Consider the following 18,866-nt stretch of genomic DNA (forward strand, 5'->3'; position numbering starts at 1 on the left):
CGTACGGTTTATGTGTGTGGTGCAGAAGCTGTACTTCTCAGGACAGAGCAGGGCTGTGTAGAATTATTAAAACAGCAGAGAGCATTATTGGCTGCTCACTTTCCACCTTAGAACAAATCTACACCACCAGGTGCCATAGAAAAGCACTAAACATATCAAGAGATCCAACGCACCCTGGTCACCATTTGTTTCAGCTCCTGCCATCGGGACGGAGATATAGAACAATGCAGGCAAGAACGAGCCGTCTCAGGAACAGTTTCTTCTCTAGAGCGATTTTGGCCTTAAATGGAAAGCCTGGACTTTGAAGTCATCTTACTTTACTTGTTGTTTGTATTATATTTACTGTTTTTAATTAGGTTTTGTAATTTTGGATTATGCGGAATGCTTTATCTGAGTGGATGTAGCAACTGAGTAATTTCGTTGTTCCCGCAAGGGGACAATGGCAATAAACATATCTTATCTTATAAAAATCCTGGCTACGCCCATGACTCCAGGCACCCGATTGGCCCGGGAGGCACATCCCCTGGAAGGTCCCCCCAAGCCCTACAGTCAAGACACATAGGGGTCTAAGAGATGGAGGTGGTTGTGCTCAGTCGTCAGAAGGTAGCTGTCCTCTCCCAGGAGACGGGTGGGTAAACTCTGGCTTGCAGGGCTAACTTCAGCCACATGACTCCCACAGAAGACAAACAGATGCCTGTGTATCTGAAGAAGTGTGCATGCACATGAAAGCTCATACCAAAGACAAACTTAGTTGGTCTCTAACGTGCTGCTGCAAGGATTTTTTTGTGTGTATGTGGGAAATCAGTAAGTAGGACCCGAGCACAGGAGCCTGCTCCCCTCCTGCAGTTCCCAGCAAGTGGCATTCAGAAGCATAGCTTTGCCTCTGACCACAGAGGCAAAGCATAGCCATGACGGCTAGTAGCTGTTGATAGCTTCACCCTCCATGAATTTGTCTAAAATTCCTTTAATGTCATACAAATTGGGGGCTATCACTGCCCCCTGTGGGAGCGAGTTTCCCAGTTTGACACTTTTTAAAGAAGGGCTTTTAAAAAAACAAAAATCTTCCAACATTCAGTGTCATGGGATGGCTGCGGGTTCTGGTGTTCTGAGAGAGGGAGAAAAACTTTCCTCTTTCCACTTTCTCCAGTGCCACACCTCACTTTTAAAACTTCTTGTGCCTCGCAATTCTGCTCTCTTTCAAATGATGCCCAGCATTCCGAGCTGCCGCAGAGAAAGACAGGTAACTCAATTCATGTGTGATGGCTGTCTCAAATTAAGAAGCTCAATTCCACATGATTCTTCCTCTACCGGGGGGTGAGGGGGGGGCGGGGAGTGCGTGCGTGGAAGTGCTTTTAATATGATCATTCTTCCAAGGGACTATTTATGGAATGCATTTGCTATTTGAGAGTCCCTTGACTGACAGACTGCCAACCAGAGACTGACAAGGGAGGAAGGAATAAAAAGGAAGACAGGAGGAAATGTGCAGGACCCACAGGAGCAGCTGAGATGTGTGAGCCCCACTTCCCCCAGCATATGACGAGGGGGGGACGTGCATGCTGGAAGCAAGACAATGCAAATGTATGCAGATCTGCTCATTTGCATAAGACATTCCGGGCACCGCATTGTCATTTATTTGTTACATTTTTCTAGGGGCAACTTCCCAGATGGGTTCTGCAAATCGCTCGTGGTGGGAGGCCGGTGTTTTCACACCTGAGGGCTGTATCCAATGTTCTTTGTCTGCCCATGCAAGGACTGGACACATCTAGGGAATCATTAGCAGAGGAATTGAAAATAAAACTGTCGATATCGTAATGCCATTATCGTACCCTCCAACATTCCTCCGATGAAAATACAGACATCCTATTCTATATCAGGAAGCTTCTCCCGTGTTTGGCCTCGCCACACACATAGACGTCATTTACACATCTACCTCTGTTACCCTGAGCCAATTACAACCTCTCTGCCGAGCCTACCTCGCAGGGCTGTTGTAAAGGAAAAAATGTGTGAGGGAAGGGATTGTGTACAAGACCTTCAGTGGAAAAATGGAAGCTAGTGATGGCCATGAATCCAGATGGCTTTAAAAGAGGATTGGGCAAAGTCACGGAGAAGCAGGGACGTAGAAATGGAGGGGAGATGGGGGGCGGTCTGCCCCGGGTTCCACTCTGGGGCACCCCCACCCCCGCGACTCCCAAGCCAAGCCTCCGGCCTCCTGGTAAAAAGTCTGCTGAGCGGGAGTCACGGGACTGGGGGCGCCAAGTGGCACACTTCCCCCCCGCCGCCGCGCCGAGCGGGCTTTCTACCTGGAGCTGGAGGCGCACAGCTTTGGGGTCGCTGGGGGATGGCAATACCCCGCTACGCAACACGCATGCGTCGTTATGTAGCGACGCCGCACACACACACACATCCCGGGTGCACGGCAATTTGCCGCCCCGGGTGTCGGAGCGGCTCGCTATGCCACTGCGGAGAAGAGGGCTACCCATGGTTACTACCCATGATGGTTATGCTCTGTCTCTACAGCTGGAGGCAGTGATGCCTCTGAATACCAGCTTCTGCAAACCACAGGAGGAGAGAGTTGCAGGCGTGCTCATGCCCTGCTGGTGGGCTTCCCCATGGGGCATCTGGTTGGTCACTCTAAGAACAGAATGCCGGACTGGAAGGGCCATTGGCCTGATCCAGCAGGCCCTTCCTACGTTCTAATAGGGAAGCTTATTACTGTAGACCCTCCAAGGGTCCCTATTTTCCAGGGACAGTCCTGGATTCACAGAAGCCATCCTGGTTCCTCAGCTGATTGCAGAATGTTCTGCTTTTCCTTAGGATGTCCCTGTTTTCACTAGAGAAACGTTGGAGGGTATGGAGTTATGCGACCCCTGAGCCAAGGAGATAAGTAACTCTAGAACTTTTAGAAGACATCCCAAGGCAGCCCTGTATAGGGAATTAAAAAAAAAAGTTTAATGTTTTATTATGTTTTGATATGTGCTGGAAGCTGCCCAGAGCAGCTGGGGCAACCCAGGCAGATGGGTGGGGTAGAAATAATAAAATGGTGATGGTGATGGTGGAATAAGACATCACTATTTCCATTGACGAAATGTTGGAGGGTATGTCACTGGTCAGGGGACTGGGCTGGGCTGTGCCAACAGCAGAAAATGATTTAGAATTTGTGCAAACAATGAAAAACAATGCCGGACTTATCCTCATTCCTGAAATAACCAAGGCCCATGTTAGGGGCCAGACACCTGGCATGAAAAGTGCTCCCTTGAAAATTCTGGGTGCTCAGAAGCAACGCCTGGAACAACGGTCAGGCTCCGTGGCCTCAAAGCCCCTGCTGGCTTCAGGCAATGTGTGCCTCCTATTTAGGCTTTCATAGCTGGCCTTGGCAAGGAAAGCTCACAGCTGGTGACCAGCTTTATAGGGCCACTGCCCTAAAATGGGCAGTGTAGGTTTGGCCTCAAAATTAATAAAAGCTGCTTCTTGGAACCAGCAGCCACGAAACAGGCTCCCCCGGTATTTCCAGGCAGCAAGTGGAAAAGGGGGTCCTTAAAAGACCAGAGGTCTAGAATGCACCCAGAAGCATGCACCCACCAACTCTGCCTACAAAAAACAGAGTTGCACCATCTGCTCGAGGTCTGCTAGTAGCCATTGAGGCTGCACTGTTGAATATCAAAGCAGGAAGCCAATTAATGCAGAGCAATTCTTAATGGGATTAAAAATGAGACGTGCTGGTAACATTCATATTACAGCATGTCCCCGTCGCACAGAAAGCAGTAAAACAAAATATTATATCCCCATTGGAAACAACAAACTGCCCACATGCCCATTTTGGAGCAACCTGCTTCCCATAATAATCCATCCTGCAGCAGAAACAGAAAATGAAGTTGACAACATATTTAGCCCAAGAGAGAAACTGTCGGCAGTGGAAGCCACAGAAAATATTGCAGCTGAGCTGAGAAGTATTTCAAAAAGCCTGACATTAATTCTCTCTGTGACAAAAAAAAACCTCACCTCCCCCCGCCAAAAAAAGCCTTTGCCACATAAATTAGATTTGCAGATTGTTCTGATTTCAGTAACCCTATCATTTTTAGAGAGTGCACAATTGTTATTTCAAGAGGTGAGAGATGGGGAGCGGGTTATTCCATTTGCATTTTGAATAGCAGCTCCCACTTCCCCAACCAATCCATGGCCAAAAACACAACAATCTTTTTTTAAAAAACCCACTTCTCTTGACTTTTGCAAGACAGTTTTCCAACCAAAAAAAAAAAGTGCATCAAAAAGCATGTATAATAGGGGAAAGGGTGCCCAAATTAAACTAGTAAAATATATATTAATGAAAATAACACACAAGAATGCATTATAAGGAAATAACTTGCAAAGATGTGCCTATTAAGATGCATGCATACATAAACCAGTAGTTCATACATCACCAGTAGTGATGTTTGGAAGTGAGAGCTGGACCATAAAGAAGGCTGATCGCCGAAGAATTGATGCTTTTGAATTATGGTGCTGGAGGAGACTCTTGAGAGTCCCATGGACTGCAAGAAGATCAAACCTATCCATTCTGAAGGAAATCAGCCCTGAGTGCTCACTGGAAGGACAGATTGTGAAGCTGAGGCTCCAGTACTTTGGCCACCTCAGGAGAAGAGAAGACTCCCTGGAAAAGACCCTGATGCTGGGAAAGAATGAGGGCACAAGGAGAAGGGGACGACAGAGGATGAGATGGTTGGACAGTGTTCTCGAAACTACCAACGTGAATTTGACCAAACTATGGGAGGCAGTGGAAGACAGGGGTGCCTGGCATGCTCTGGTCCATGGGGTCACGAAGAGTCGGACACGACTAAACGACTAAACAACAACATACATAAATACATTGACATTTTCATGCATTTCAGTTTTTTTTAAAGTTTGCATACTGATGCAGAAATAATTGTGAATTGTGAACTGAAGATTGAAAAAATGAGAAAGTGAGGGCAGTCAAAATTGGCAGATTCATCCATTCTGTTTAGGCGGCTGCAATGCATCTGTCATGGGGCAGCCTCATGAAAATGACCCAGAAGCTTCCATTTGTCCAAAACAGGTGTGCAAAATGGCTAACTGGGACTGGCCATTTTGATCATGTCATTCCAGTACTTTTTCAGATGCACTTCCTGAGCCCAGCTCAGGGGCAGGGGACTAAGGAACCCGTAAAATCACCTTTCCCCAACCAAATTACTACAGACCTTGAGAGCCTCTTCAAGAGGCCCTGCTCCAGTTGCCATCCTTTTTCATGGACAAAAAGGCTATGGATGGCTACTAGACATGACGGCTCAGCTCTGCCTCCATTGCTGGGGGCAGTGATGCTTGTGCTCGGGTCCTGCTTGCCAGTTTCCCTTGGGGGTATCTGGTTGGCCGCTGTGAGAACAGGATGCCAGAACTAGATGGGACATTGGCCTGTTCCAGCAGGCTCTTCTGATGTTCTCACACTGCAGTTCAAGTGCTGAACGTGCTTCGAAGCTCAGCCTCTGACGTTCATGTCCCACCCTCTGCCTAACGCAGGCTTCAGTGAATTAAAGCTTTTCCCAGAACAACGTCACAGCAACCATTGTACACACACACACACACACACACACATTCAAAATTCGCCAGGTACATTTTGCACCTGGCTATTGGCCACTTGCAACCAAGTGAAGATGCCCAGGTCCTTACATCTCCACCATCTGGAGGTGCATGCCTGGGGATCCTTGGAACCTGACTGTTTTCACACACTAGCAACACATCCTGTAGAATTCTATCCATTGCATTGCATTATATTTTTTAAAAAACATTTTTTCATTGGTTTTTAAACAAATACAATAACAACAATAACAATAACCATTAAACATCCAGCAGTACCGGTACATCTAATAGTGTTTGTTCTTTCCATTGACTTTAGACATAAGCTCACACATTCAGTGTGGGGTTTTTTAAAAAATATATATATTGATTTTCCAATATCATTCTAATAACAGCCTCATTATAACAACACCAATTGTATCCAATTAATACAATTATTAAGGGACCCAGGTGGCGCTGTGGGTTAAACCACAGAGTCTAGGGCTTGCTGATCAGAAGGTCGGCAGTTCGAATCCCTGCAACGGGGTGAGCTCCCATTGCTCGGTCCCAGCTCCTGCCCACCTAGCAGTTCGAAAGCATGTCAAAGTGCAAGTAGATGAATAGGAACCGCTCCGGCGGGAAGGAAACGGTGTTTCCGTGTGCTGCTCTGGTTCGCCAGAAGCAGCTTTGTCATGCTGGCCACATTACCCGGAAGCTGTCTGCGGACAAACGCCGGCTCCCTCGGCCTATAGAGCGAGGTGAGTGTCGCAACCCCAGAGCCGGACACAACTGGACCTGATGGTCAGGGGCACCTTTACCTTTTTAATACAATTATTAATGCCAATTATTCAAATCTAAAATTATACAATTTAACAAAACTGGCCCCCTCACATGCTAGAGTTCATTCTCCTACATTTTTTCTGCATTCCGAAATGTTAATAATTTCCATTACATTCCATTCAGATATAATAATCCCTTATACAGTGGTACCTCTACTTACGAATAACTCTACTTACGAATGTTTCTACTTACCAACGGAGCTCCGTCCGCCATCTTGGATGCGGTTTAGATAGGATTTTTTCTACTTACGAGTTTTTAGATAGGGTTGCTTCGACTTACGAATTTTTTCTCCCAATGCATTCCTATGGGATTCGGCTTACGAATTTTTTCGACTTACGAATGTGCGTTCGGAACGCATTAAATTCGTAAGTAGAGGTACCACTGTATAACAGCAACAATCTTGTGATTTCAATTCATGTTGGTATAATAGGAAATTTATAAAGTTTTCAGTGAGGAACTTTAGCTGTAATCCTTATTCTTTCCTGCCGTGTGACAATTTTTCCCATTATGTTTTCCCATCCATATATAGTTTTGCATCCTTTATTCCTACAACCATAGATGGTTCCCATCATGTCTCAGGAGTTTCCCATCATGTTATCTCAGAGTTTCCAAAAGTCACTGCACCACTTTGTCCCGTGATTTGGCTTCTAGTAAACAAGTCATCTTCACCATTTTTCCAGCCTAGGAAGAACGTTCTGAATCCAGACTGCAGATAGTTAATCCAAAAACTTCTATTCTCGTAGCTGGTAAATGTCTTCTCTCCCTGCCACTGACTTATGGGCATTTATCCTTATCTCAAACACATTCCTTTGTGGATAATGGAGGTCAGGAAGGATTTTGCTGTATATTTTCAAAGCATAGCATTTCTTACCCCTTTCCCTCTTAGTTTCTTTCTCTTATACATACAGTTCCAGTTTTGTTAAATTCCATATTATATTCCAATTTCCTCCATACTCACTTGTGCATATATTTTTTAAATAAAACTTGCATTCCTGGGTGGGTGGATTTGCCATATCATAAATGCAGAAAAAAATATTAAGTAAGCAAACTGTGGGCTCCCCTCCCCCCTTCATCTCTTCTACCGAATGAAATCCGCTCTCAATCCAAACCTTTCACATCCTTGTAGCTGGGTTGCTTTTGCAGTTTCTTTTGCAGTTTCTTTTGCAGATACTTTTGCAGTATCTCATCGTCTTTGGCACACACCTGTTGTTTACTCCAATTAAAGTCCAATTAACAGGATACCAGTAAGCTGTGCTTCCAGGAACACAGCAGTTGGAGTGCTCCATGCACCCAGTGCATTTGCCTCCCCTCACATTCCATGGGGAAGTGAGTGCCAGACCACCAGGCCAATTGCGGATGAGACCCTGGTTCCTCTTCCAACTGAAGAGGAATGCAGATAATGAAATTGCCCCATCATTATCTGAATATCTCTGTCTGTTTCTCTCTCCCCCAGTGTTGGTGGAGACTCCATTCCTGGCGTACCGGAAACGGGAAGCCCCTACATTCAGTGTTCAAACCTATTACTTAATGTAACCTCTCTACCGAGAAGACGGAATTTATTGTATTTTATCTGCACAATCAAAATGAATTTCAGGAACCAAAAAGCCGTATTGAAAAATACGACTCTCTCTTTTTTATAATTTTTATTAAATTTCCTGTTTTACAATTTCAAAAACTCATTTTACATCCTTAAGATATCAAAAATTCAACTTTAAAGCCGTCTGCCCCAAAATGGCAACTAGGCATTCTGTTTTGGCGACTGTAACCTTAGTTTAAGGAGCCATTTGGCACCTAGCTTATATATCTGAGTTTCTAACACACACACACACACACACACAGAGAGAGAGAGAGAGAGAGAGAGAGAGAGAGAGAGAGAATTTCCTGGTCAGGTTTCATGGCCACTACTCTGACCTGTGGGGACCCCAGGGCTACTGAAATGTCACCTGGGTCGTCCCCCCCATCTGAAGCCAACCTTTAGCTGCTGGGGAGGGCAGCCTCCAGGGCTGTTCTTTCCTTCTCTCTTCTCTCTCAAAAGGACGTTGATGGGGTGACTTTGATGTGCCGAATTAGGGAAAGCGTTTATCAAAAGGTCTGAGCCCTGCCAGGTGGCATAATGGAAGTGACAGCCTGTCTAAGCCACTAAGCTTCCAGAGAGCTACAGGCTTGCACAGCGTCCACAAGGCAACAGGTCCAGGTGAGGGATTTAGTAATTTAGCCTCAAGGTTTCTTCAAGAAGATAAAAACATGCCCCCAATATTGCACCACACATTTTCAACGTAAAACAATCTGCTGCCCTACGATGAGGGCTGTGCAGGTAAACTCTCTCCGCTGCTTTTCAAAAGGAGTTTGCCCGCTTGCCATTTCTTTCTGTGCATGTCAGTCTCCAGAGCTCTGGTTAGAATGAAGGATAAGTGACTCCATCGCTTTTGGTTTCTAGAATCATAGCACTGTATCGTTGGAAGGGACCAAAGGGTGACCTAGTCCAACCCCTTGCAATGTAGGAATCACAGCTAGTTTCTCATTTTTTCAAACTTCAATTCTCTACACTTCCATATCAGTTTGCGTGATATATATATACCTCGCATTTGTGGATGCAACTTTACCTAATATACAGAGTTTTACAAATCTATTTCCTCTACTGCAGGCACGTCCAGCTCCCAAGAGACTGTGATCTACTCCCACTATATATATATATATATATATATATATATATATATATATATATATAACTGGCAGTGATCTACCCATTGATTGACCAAAGTTTTTGAGCTTTTGGGGGGAGGATGTCCCAAAGTTTTTGTTGAGCTCTTTTTGTAGGGGGAGGATTGACCAGAGTTGTTCAGCTTTTTGGGGGGGGGGGCGGCGATCGGTCAGGATCACACAATCAACCCGTATTGACCAGGGAAAGCCCGCGATTGACCGGATCTACTGTAAGGCACTTTGCATGCTATTTTCACTAATACCAACACTATGAACACGTTACCCCCGTATGTGCAAACTTGTACACATTACTTGGCCTGAGAACTGCGTTGCAAAAATCAGAGAAGTGTGAATTTTGAAGGGTGGTTGCTCCAGTTCCAGTTTGCTTATCAATTCAGAAGGTGTGAATTAAGTAGGCTTAACCTTTACATGCAAAGTGAATAGGATTTCTCCCCCCTCCATGACTGGGATGATGTAATTTGAGACTGGCCAGAGCTGAGTCCGCTAGTCTGGGGGAGCTAAGAGCCTCTTTCAGGTACAGAAGAGAATGGAGGTGAGCAACATCGACCCATCTGTTTGGCAGAGGGCAAGAGCTCTGAACTGGCCACGCCCCCTCTACTGTCGGAGGCAGTTTCCTAATACCAGCTGCTTGAAATGAGAAGCTTCAATGGGGAATGCTGCACAGATTTGTTTTCCCGATCTGCCCATTGCTGGATTAAAACCAGGCCTCTTGCTCACCACAGCAGCTTACTATCCCCCCCCCTCGGTAGGTTCTTGCTGTTCTAGCAAACCCAAGGCCAAAGCATCTTGAGGAGTAAGTAGCTGAGCAAACTAGATGTCAGAGGCTGCTTAAGGACATGGGGCATAAGCAGCAGCTTACGCTGCCCACTCTCATTCCTCTGGCATGGAATTCAGACCAGCCAGCAAATCCACAGCTGCCCACAGCGCTAAACATCTGCACTGCTCATGTGCCTCAATGTGGTTTGTGTATTTATGACAAGCTCGTATTAACAACACCTTTTGTACCAAATGAATGGTGGATGACTTGGTGGCAAGTGGCTGAAAGTTCCCATAGCAGACTTCCAACAACTTTGTGCCCCCCAGATGTTTTGGACCAGATGTTTTGGGTGCTAGCTCCTAGGGCTCAAGCACTTTTGGCCCCTTCTGTTTGGTCCCAACCCACACAGCCATTTTGGACTACAACTCCCATCAGCCTCAGCCAGCATGAACATGGTTAGGACTACCACTCCCATTCATCCCAGGATGCATATGGCCCTGTTGGCTGAGGGTAGGCTTGCCAGACTCAATAGTGGACAGGACTTCTGTGCCTTTAATTGCCCTGCTCTCTTTTGAGTCTGGAAACCTTAAAGAGAAACCAGCAGACCCTTTGCTTGGAAATTAAACAAAGGGTCTGCTGGTTTCTCTTTAAGGTTTCCAGACTCAAAAGAGAGCAGGGCAATTAAAGGCACAGAAGTCCTGTCCTCTATTGAGTCTGAGGGGTGATGGGAGCTGCAGTCCAAAATATCTGTGGAGGACACCAGGTGGGGGAAAGCTGTCCTAGACCTACCCCCCGGACTCTTCAGCAGGAACCGAAAACAACGTCAGCCAGGAATCCTCTTTGTGCCTGTAGGGGCAATCCAGCAACACTTTCCGAGACAGCTGCATCCTCACCTCAACACAGATGCACAGATTTGGGCCTTGACTGTGCTCCCAGTTGGAAGCCACTCAGGTGCCTGACAGCAAGCCCTCCTGGCTGCAGTGCATTGCTCAAGCCACACTTGAAAGGCTTTTTGCAGCCCCCCAAACTACCTCTGGCTCTCACAACTAAGCTGGGGTTGTGGGAAATTATTTATTTATATTTGTTTTTAAAAATTTGCATACCATAATGTCATTTTTTAAAATGGTAAAACACTGCTCAGGGGAAAAAACCACACGCTGGCATGTCTAGAGTAAAACGTAAAGTATGAGACAAAGTATATAGATAGAGAGTTAAATCGAAATGCAAATAGAATTGAAGAAATAGGATCCAGGTACGAAGCCAAGAGCTGCCAACGCTGTTGAAGGCTGTATAGACTTTTCTCTGCACTGTTAACAACAAACCCAGCAGGCAAAGCATCACTTGTCCCTTCCTTTGCATGCTTGCAAATGCTTTTGCTGCTTCAGGAAAGGAGAGCCAAACACTTTGGAATCCCCCTCTGGTTCACAACTCTAGGGGATCTGTGAGATCTTCTGCAAACATCACTGTGCCATGATGTGCCACCCAAGCCCTGCACACGCCAGGCAAGGTGACCTGGCAACACCAGTTGTTCCTCAGCCAAAGGCAAGAGACTTTTTTGGATGACTTCCTTGAAGCTCTCAACTTCGCTCCCTGCCCTTTGATGCAACTAATTTTTATTTAAAGAGACATTGCCAAGTTGGCATAATTATGCTTTATCTGCTCGACAAAGGAGCCTTACGCTGAATAGACGTCCCACAGATAAGCGGGCCTATTTTCTTCAAGGGCGTTGACATGAAGTGGAGCAGACAGATCAAAAGAGAGCACAAGGCTGAGGAATGTGGGGCTTTATTTATTTTTTAGATAATTGGAAAAGGCTCCATTCTTTCCCTTTTTCCTCTTAATGCTCTTAGGAAAAAAGGGAGCTTAATTTTCAGATTGATACCAGCTCTGAGAGCAAAGAAGGCACAAACTGAGATCTCTACCCTGCAAAAGGAATCCATCTATTGAGCAGCCCAAATACAGAAAGCTCCTCTTCTGGTCTCCAAAGACCCTCACTCCCACCCAACACAAATGAAGAGAAAAAAGACCTGAGAGAGCTTTGAACATATCCAGAGCTGACCTCAACAGATGTTTTGGATGACGATAGAAATATGGAACTCTTAGAAGAGGAGATATAGGCTTTCAGTATTAATTTAGTTTTAAGTATGAAATTAATGTTTTTGATTATGATAGAATTGCGTAATAGTAAATGCTCTTTTTTCGTAAATGTTGAAGGCAATATGAGAAATCAAACTGCTAAAGATGATTCAAAGTGAAACTCAGAAGGAAGAGATCGAGGGAAGTCACTTGAACATTGTTAAAGAAAGTTAGAAGAGAAACAAGAATCTTTTTGTGTTTTTGTAGGTTGTATTTCTGTTTGTTTATATGTTTGTATATATTTTTTTGGAAAATTGAATAAAAATTTATTTTAAAAAAAGATGTTTTGGACGACAGCTCCCATCAGCCCCCAGGTAGAAGAGCTGTTGGGAGATGTAGTGTGAAAGATCAGGATGGTGCCATATCGGTGAAGGATTATTTAGATCAGAACTTCCTAAACATATATTAAAAGCAGAGACGTTGGAGATGTTGTCTTGCCTGAGGTTTCATTTACTGCAGTTCCAAATCAGCTAAGGCTGTCAAAGCAGCTTCAGGTTGTACGCAATGTGTTCTCATCGATTGCAGTCATGGCTCCCCCTGCCCCATCTGCCTCCCAAGACTGTGAAATGCTGTTCTCAACATTGCATTGGGACTATCCGTGTTTCTCAGGACGGCAGGGTTTTCCATTGTAGTCACAAGTGGCCCACAGCGGTTTGACTTCACCCCTGGAGGCAAACTCCCTTGTCTCTTGAGACAGACAAATGCCAACAACAACCGTGTGACTGCAGATTCTGAAATTTGGCTGAACCCCATTTTCTCCAGTCCTGAATCAAGCACATTCTACTCTGTGCTGGCAAAGAAACAGCAGGAGTGTCAATGAAAGTCGGAGGTTTTAAAACAGAGGTTGAATGGCCATCTGTCAGAGATTATTTAGTTGTGATTCCATCCTTGCAAAGGGTTGGACTGGATGCCCCTTGGGGCCCCTTCATATCCTACAGTTCCATGATCTCTATGAAGAACCTTGGCTGAACTTTAGGTTTGAGGTCCTCATGATCCTGATTGTTGTAAATCCTGGTTGGAATGTGACACTTAGGCCTCATCCAGGCTTCCTTTTGTGCTGTGCTTTCCAGGCACAGTTTGTAGAGTCATGTCCAAGCTTCTTTCCCCCCTGGGAAGGCTTGCTTTTGTTGTTGTTGTTTAGTCGTGTCCGACTCTTCGTGACCCCATGGACCATAGCACGCCAGGCACTCCTGTCTTGCACTGCCTCCCGCAGTCCAGTCAAACTCATGTTCGTAGCTTCGAGAACACTGTCCAACCATCTTGTCCTCTGACGTCCCCTTCTCCTAGTGCCCTCAATCTTTCCCAACATCAGGGTCTTTTCCAAGGATTCTTCTTTTCTCATGAGGTGGCCAAAGTATTGGAGCCTCAGCTTCACGATCTGTCCTTCCAGGGAGCACTCAGGGCTGATTTCCTTCAGAATGGATAGGTTTGATCTTCTAGCAGTCCATGGGACTCTCAAGAGTCTCCTCCAGCACCATAATTCAAAAGCATCAATTCTTCGGCGATCAGCCTTCTTTATGGTCCAGCTCTCGCTTCCATACATCACTGGTTGGAATGTGACACTTAGGCCTCATCCAGGCTTCCTTTTGTGCTGTGCTTTCCAGGCACAGTTTGTAGAGTCATGTCCAAGCTTCTTTCCCCCCCTGGGAAGGCTTGCTATTTACTGCTAAATTGGTACAAATGGCAATCAATGGGAAACCCGGTTGCTGTTTGTTCTGATTCAGCAGTAAACAGCAGGTTTTCCTGGGGAAAGCGGAAGGAGGGGAAAAAAAACACAAAATCATTCTCAGACATGGATCTGGAAAGCTCAGACCTGTGCCTGGAATGCACGGTGCAAAAGGGAGTCTGGATGAGCCCTTAGTGTGGTTAAACAGCAACAACAATAAACAGACCTCTCTGCAACTCTTGATGCATTTAAAACCAGATTGCTGCTGTTCACACAGGCAATGTTCACATGCTGGTTCAACAGCCTTCCACAACCTGTCGCAAGCCTCCAGAGGTTTTCAATTGCGGTAGAGCTGGGCTGCCTGGGGCTGCTGGGAGCTGCAGCCCAAAATATATTGAGGGCAGCAGGTTGGGAAAGGCTGGTCTAGACCATGGGTCTGCAAAACTTAAGGCTGAATGTTGGTGCCCCATTGACTCCCGCATAGGTAAGTGTGTTGAGTTTTTTTGCATGGCCAGTGTTCAGCTTTAACCAGGCCAACTGACCTTTATTTACTTGCAAACAAAGGAGCTGTAGTAGGTTTGGAAAGGCAGTCTAAACTGATGTCACCACCAACTCCTCCTCCTCCTGCTCTCAACTGGGGAACTCCCAACCCCAAAGGCAGCCTTCTGCAATGCTGGTTTGCTGTCATCCCATTGAGCACATTCCACTGGGAGCCCATCCAGGCTGAAGTGCTCCTACTACCCAGGCAAATGTGCTTCCCCAAGCCCCATCAAAATGGAAAGGAACCGCTTGAGAGCACTAACACAGCTAATGGAACTTCTTCCAGCAGATTAAGTGGTCTTATGAATTGTGGCATAAGGAGGAGATGTCTTCTTAAGCCTTCCAGCTGTTCACTCCTCGCAAAGGCACTGTCGAGAGTGAGCTGTGGCAAAAAGCGACAGAGTCTTGCAGCACCTTAAAAAGTCTAACAAATGTACAGGTGAAGAGTTTGTAGACTGCTGACTGCCTCCTCGAAAGACAAAGCGCTTTGGCAAAGATGGAGCAAGCTTTTTTTCCTGATGCTCCAGAGGGAAGGACCCAAATCCATGGATTCAAATACAAGGAAGGAGATTCTGATTAAACAAAAGGAAGAACTTTCTGGTGGTAAGAGCTGTTCAATGGTAGAGTGGACTACCTTCACTGAATGCTTTTTTTGTTGGGAGCCATCCAGTGTGCCTGGGGCAACCCAGTCAGATGCATATAACATCATCATGATAATTATACTCGATTAATTCCTAACTTAGCTGTTTTCAACCAAAGGTGGGGAAAATGCACTGTTATAAGCTAGAGAAGATTTAGTAAAGGGATCAGTGAAATCATGGGGCCTGACCCACCAAAATGTTCTTGTGCACATGCTACACTGGTATTTATTATTAAACTGGTATTGTTATTATTTTAAAAATTACTGCACAAAAATTCAGCACAGCAATGCAGGCCAACAGGGTGCCCTCCAAATATTTTGGACTACAACTCCCATCAACCCCAGTGGCATACAGCTGTGCTGGTTGAGTCTGTTGAGAGTTGTAATCCAAAACATCTGGAGGATATAAGGTTACAGAAAGCTTCCCTAAAGTGAGAGATTTTTTGAAGTTCAAGAAAAAGGGGGGAGAGAGAAAGAAAGGAAGAAAGGAAGAAAGAAAGATCCTAAACCTGACAGAGAGGCCACAGACCAGAGGGTATATTTTGGTCTCCTCATCACAAAAAGGCTAATAATAGCTGGTGTAGGAGCAAGGAGGTTCAGTAGCATCTCAAAATCAATCACCCGGCAGCGCTAGAAATTAGCCTGTTTCCATGGTGAAAGCAAATTGCCAGACAGTCCCAAGGCAAATTGCCCAAAGTCGATGGGCAAGGAGGAGGTTCCTGTCCTTGCAGGTGCAAAGAACTGCAGATTGAGCCAAAGAAAAACAAGGTGGAACAGCCCAGCTCAAGCTCCCTGAACAGGCCAACGAAAGTGAGATTGAGCACAGAGAAAGAGCATTTCAAGGGTGTTGGTGAGGGGAGATCACAAGCTGTTCCTGTTCCTCCCTACCCCTCATTGCAAGAACATCTGCTTGGCATGCAGAAAGCCCCAGGTTCAATCCCCAATGCCATCTCCAGGCAAGGCTGTAACAGCAGGACATAAATGAAGTAAGTAAGTAAGTAAAAGGTAGGTAGGTAGTTACATTTATATCCCACCTTTTTTCCAGCTCCTCATTTAATCCCCACAATAGCCCTGTGAGGTAGGTTAGGCCTAGAGGCAGTGACTAGCCCAAGGTCACCCAGGGAGCTTCATGGCCAAGTGCTAACTCCCAGCTCCTAGTTGGACACTCTAACCATTATGCCACACTGGCTCTCAAAAGCAAAATAACAAAAACAAACAATGTCAGAAAAGCTGGATGATCTGCAGAATGAAAGAAAGGAGGCTCACAAGCACCCGGCAGCCACCTCAGAAGTAAGGTAAGCAGAAGGAAAAAAACCCAAAACCTGGCGTGAGAATCCCGCCAACATGTTGTCTCTCCTTTCATCATTTTTGGATGCATTTTTCTCATTAACGGAGGGCAAAGGGTGCGGGACGCGGGGAGGAAATGCAGAAGGACAGTTTGCCAGGGCGCTCACTGTTTTTAAAAACATCGCACCTACCTCCCCCCGCAAAACGGAGGTTAGTTGAGGAGTTTACTTACATCTGAGGCGGGGCCCTTGTCTGCACCAGGGCAAGTGAAGGTAACAAATTCATGGCACCTCTTGTGGACGACGAAGCAGCAGACTGCAAAGAGAGAGCAAAGAAAGGAGAATTTAATGGAGAGCTACTGGTAGTAACTAAGTGGTGGTGGAGGGGTAAGATTTGAGGGACCCCTGTGTGGTCAGGTCTTGCAATCCCCCAGCAGGCCAGATATTTATTTTGCACTTAACATGGCTTTGCAAGGCATGACAGATTTGTTTCCTATTCTTCTTCAAGCAAGGAAATTAATTCTCAATTAAGGGTTGCTTAATGGGATTATTCATCTCTTGTTTTGCTTTCTGAGCGAGGCACTGAAAGGCTGGTCATTCACAAGCAAACTGCTGAAGATCATCAAGTGGAGACCAGAAATCTTTTATTGGTTTATGGCAACAAGGCCTGTGATGGGTAAGATCGTTAGGTGATTGAGCCTAAGACCAAAAAGCCATTTCCAGGTGTATCAGCCTGGAAAAAGGGTGGAAGAACTATTGCATTTTGTCTGTCCTGGGTCATTTATTTATTTATTGCATATAAATCCCATCTTTCCTTCAAAGTGGTGTGCATGGTTCTCCCTCCCTCATCATTTAATCCCCACAACAACCCTGCGAGGTAGGGTTAGGCGGAGAGACCATAACTGGCCCAAGATTGCCCAGTGAGCTTCGTAGCTGAGTGGGGATTCGAACCCTGGTTTCCCAGGTCCTAGTCTGACGCTCTAACCACTACACCACACTGGCTCTCTGTGGGAAGCTGAATCACCCAATATTTAGCTTCACTGGGTGACACTGTTGGACCCTAGTGTATTATGGGAGAGGGAGAAAAAACATTTCTCTCCATTATCTCCATACCTTTATACCAGGTATAGGCAACCTTGGCTCTCCAGATGTTTTGGAACTACAACTCCCATGATTCCTAGCTAACAGGGCCAGTGGTCAGGGAACATGGGAGCTGTAGTTCCAAAACATCTGGAGAGCCAAGGTTGCCTATGCCTGCTTTATACACTTCTAGCCTGTTATTCGCCTTTTTTCTAAACTAAAAAGTTCCCAATACTGCAATCTTTCTTCACAGGAGAGTTGCTCCAACCGCGTGATCATTTTGGTTGCCCTTTCCCACATCTACGAGATGATTTTCGAGGTGAGGCAACCAGAACTGTACACAGTATTTCAAATGGCATTATGACGACTTTGGGAACTTTACTTTTGACTCCTTTCCTAATGCGGATTCGCCTTTTTCGAAACCATCTCAATCTGGGCAGCGGATTGCAGATGCAAAAGAGCCCAGCAGAGCTCCAGAGCTGCTTGCATTCATTTCAGCATGGCTTGCTGTGCAAGAGAACCTTTTGGCTGGATGGGGCCTCATTTGCATTCCTTGCCAGACACCAGAAGCCTTCCGAGACAGCCCAGAGCAGGCATAGGCAAACTTGGCCTCCAGATGTTTTGGGGCTACAACTCCCATCATCCCTGACTACTGGTCCTATTAGCTGAGGATGATGGGAGCTGTAGCCCCAAAACATCTGGAGGGCCAAGTTTGCCTATGCCTGGCCCAGAGTATCAAGTGCTGTGTAAGAACAGGACAGCCCAGTGTCTGGCTGCAGCTGGATCAGGTCAAAGGAGCCCATCGAGTCCAGCATCCTGTTCTCACAGTGGCCAACCACATGCCCCAAGAAGAATAAGCCAACAAGCAGGACATGGAGGGGGGGGCAACCACAACAGAAACATCTCTCCCCACTTGTGCTCCCCAGCAATTGCAGTGGGGGGCAAAAGGCCACAAGAGGCAGAGGGCTCAACATTTCTGTCAGAGCCCATGTCAAGGACATAGCTGCCAAGTTCTCCCCTTTTTTTAAGGGAAATTCCCTTATGCTGAATAGGCTTCTTCGCGAGAAAAGGGAAAACTTGGCAGCTATGGTCAAGGGGGGAAACAGAGGGCAATTCCTTCAGCCAGGTTCAGCCACTCCCAAACCAAGACGAGTTCTCTCTGCTGCCCCCCCCCCATGGCACACTACATTTCCCTAGCAATGGGGTAGGCAGATTTCAAACATGTGCAATCATGGTTATCCTTTACTAGGATCATAGGTTCATCTAGCTCAATATTGTCTACACGGACTGGCAGCAGCTCTCCAGGGTGAAGGCATTAATCTTTTACCCCCATCAACTCTACCTGGAGATGCCATCGGGGATTGGATCTGGAACATTCTGCATGCAGAGAAGATGCCCAAGATCCACCAATCAGAGCCCAGTGCAATAGAGCAGCTTAGGGTGGGGCTGGAGACATCATTTAAGGACCAGAGTGCCTCTGAGCACATGCTCAGATTTGAGTTCACAGTCCAGTCACACACACAAAAACCCCGTTTCCTCTCCTCCCAAGTTTTCTTCATCTCAGCAGCCTAACTGAAAGGAGGAATATTTTTGGGGTTGCTACTGTTCTTAAACAATTGGAAGTCAGAAAGTCATGGT

The 18,866-nt window shown here is 46.0% G+C and overlaps 1 protein-coding gene across 2 annotated transcripts in view; it reads right to left on the reverse strand.

The window, feature by feature from the left end:
- PRKCB (protein kinase C beta) overlaps window positions 1–18,866 on the reverse strand; it is a 199,730-nt gene that overhangs the window by 108,904 nt on the left and 71,960 nt on the right. For both annotated transcript variants that reach the window (XM_035130770.2, XM_035130769.2), the window contains exon 3: window positions 16,382–16,464. In XM_035130770.2, coding sequence (XP_034986661.1) covers window positions 16,382–16,464 — 83 coding nt within the window. The remainder of the gene's footprint in view (window positions 1–16,381; window positions 16,465–18,866) is intronic.

Source organism: Zootoca vivipara, chromosome 14 (assembly GCF_963506605.1).
Source record: "Zootoca vivipara chromosome 14, rZooViv1.1, whole genome shotgun sequence".
Taxonomy (NCBI): domain Eukaryota; kingdom Metazoa; phylum Chordata; class Lepidosauria; order Squamata; family Lacertidae; genus Zootoca; species Zootoca vivipara.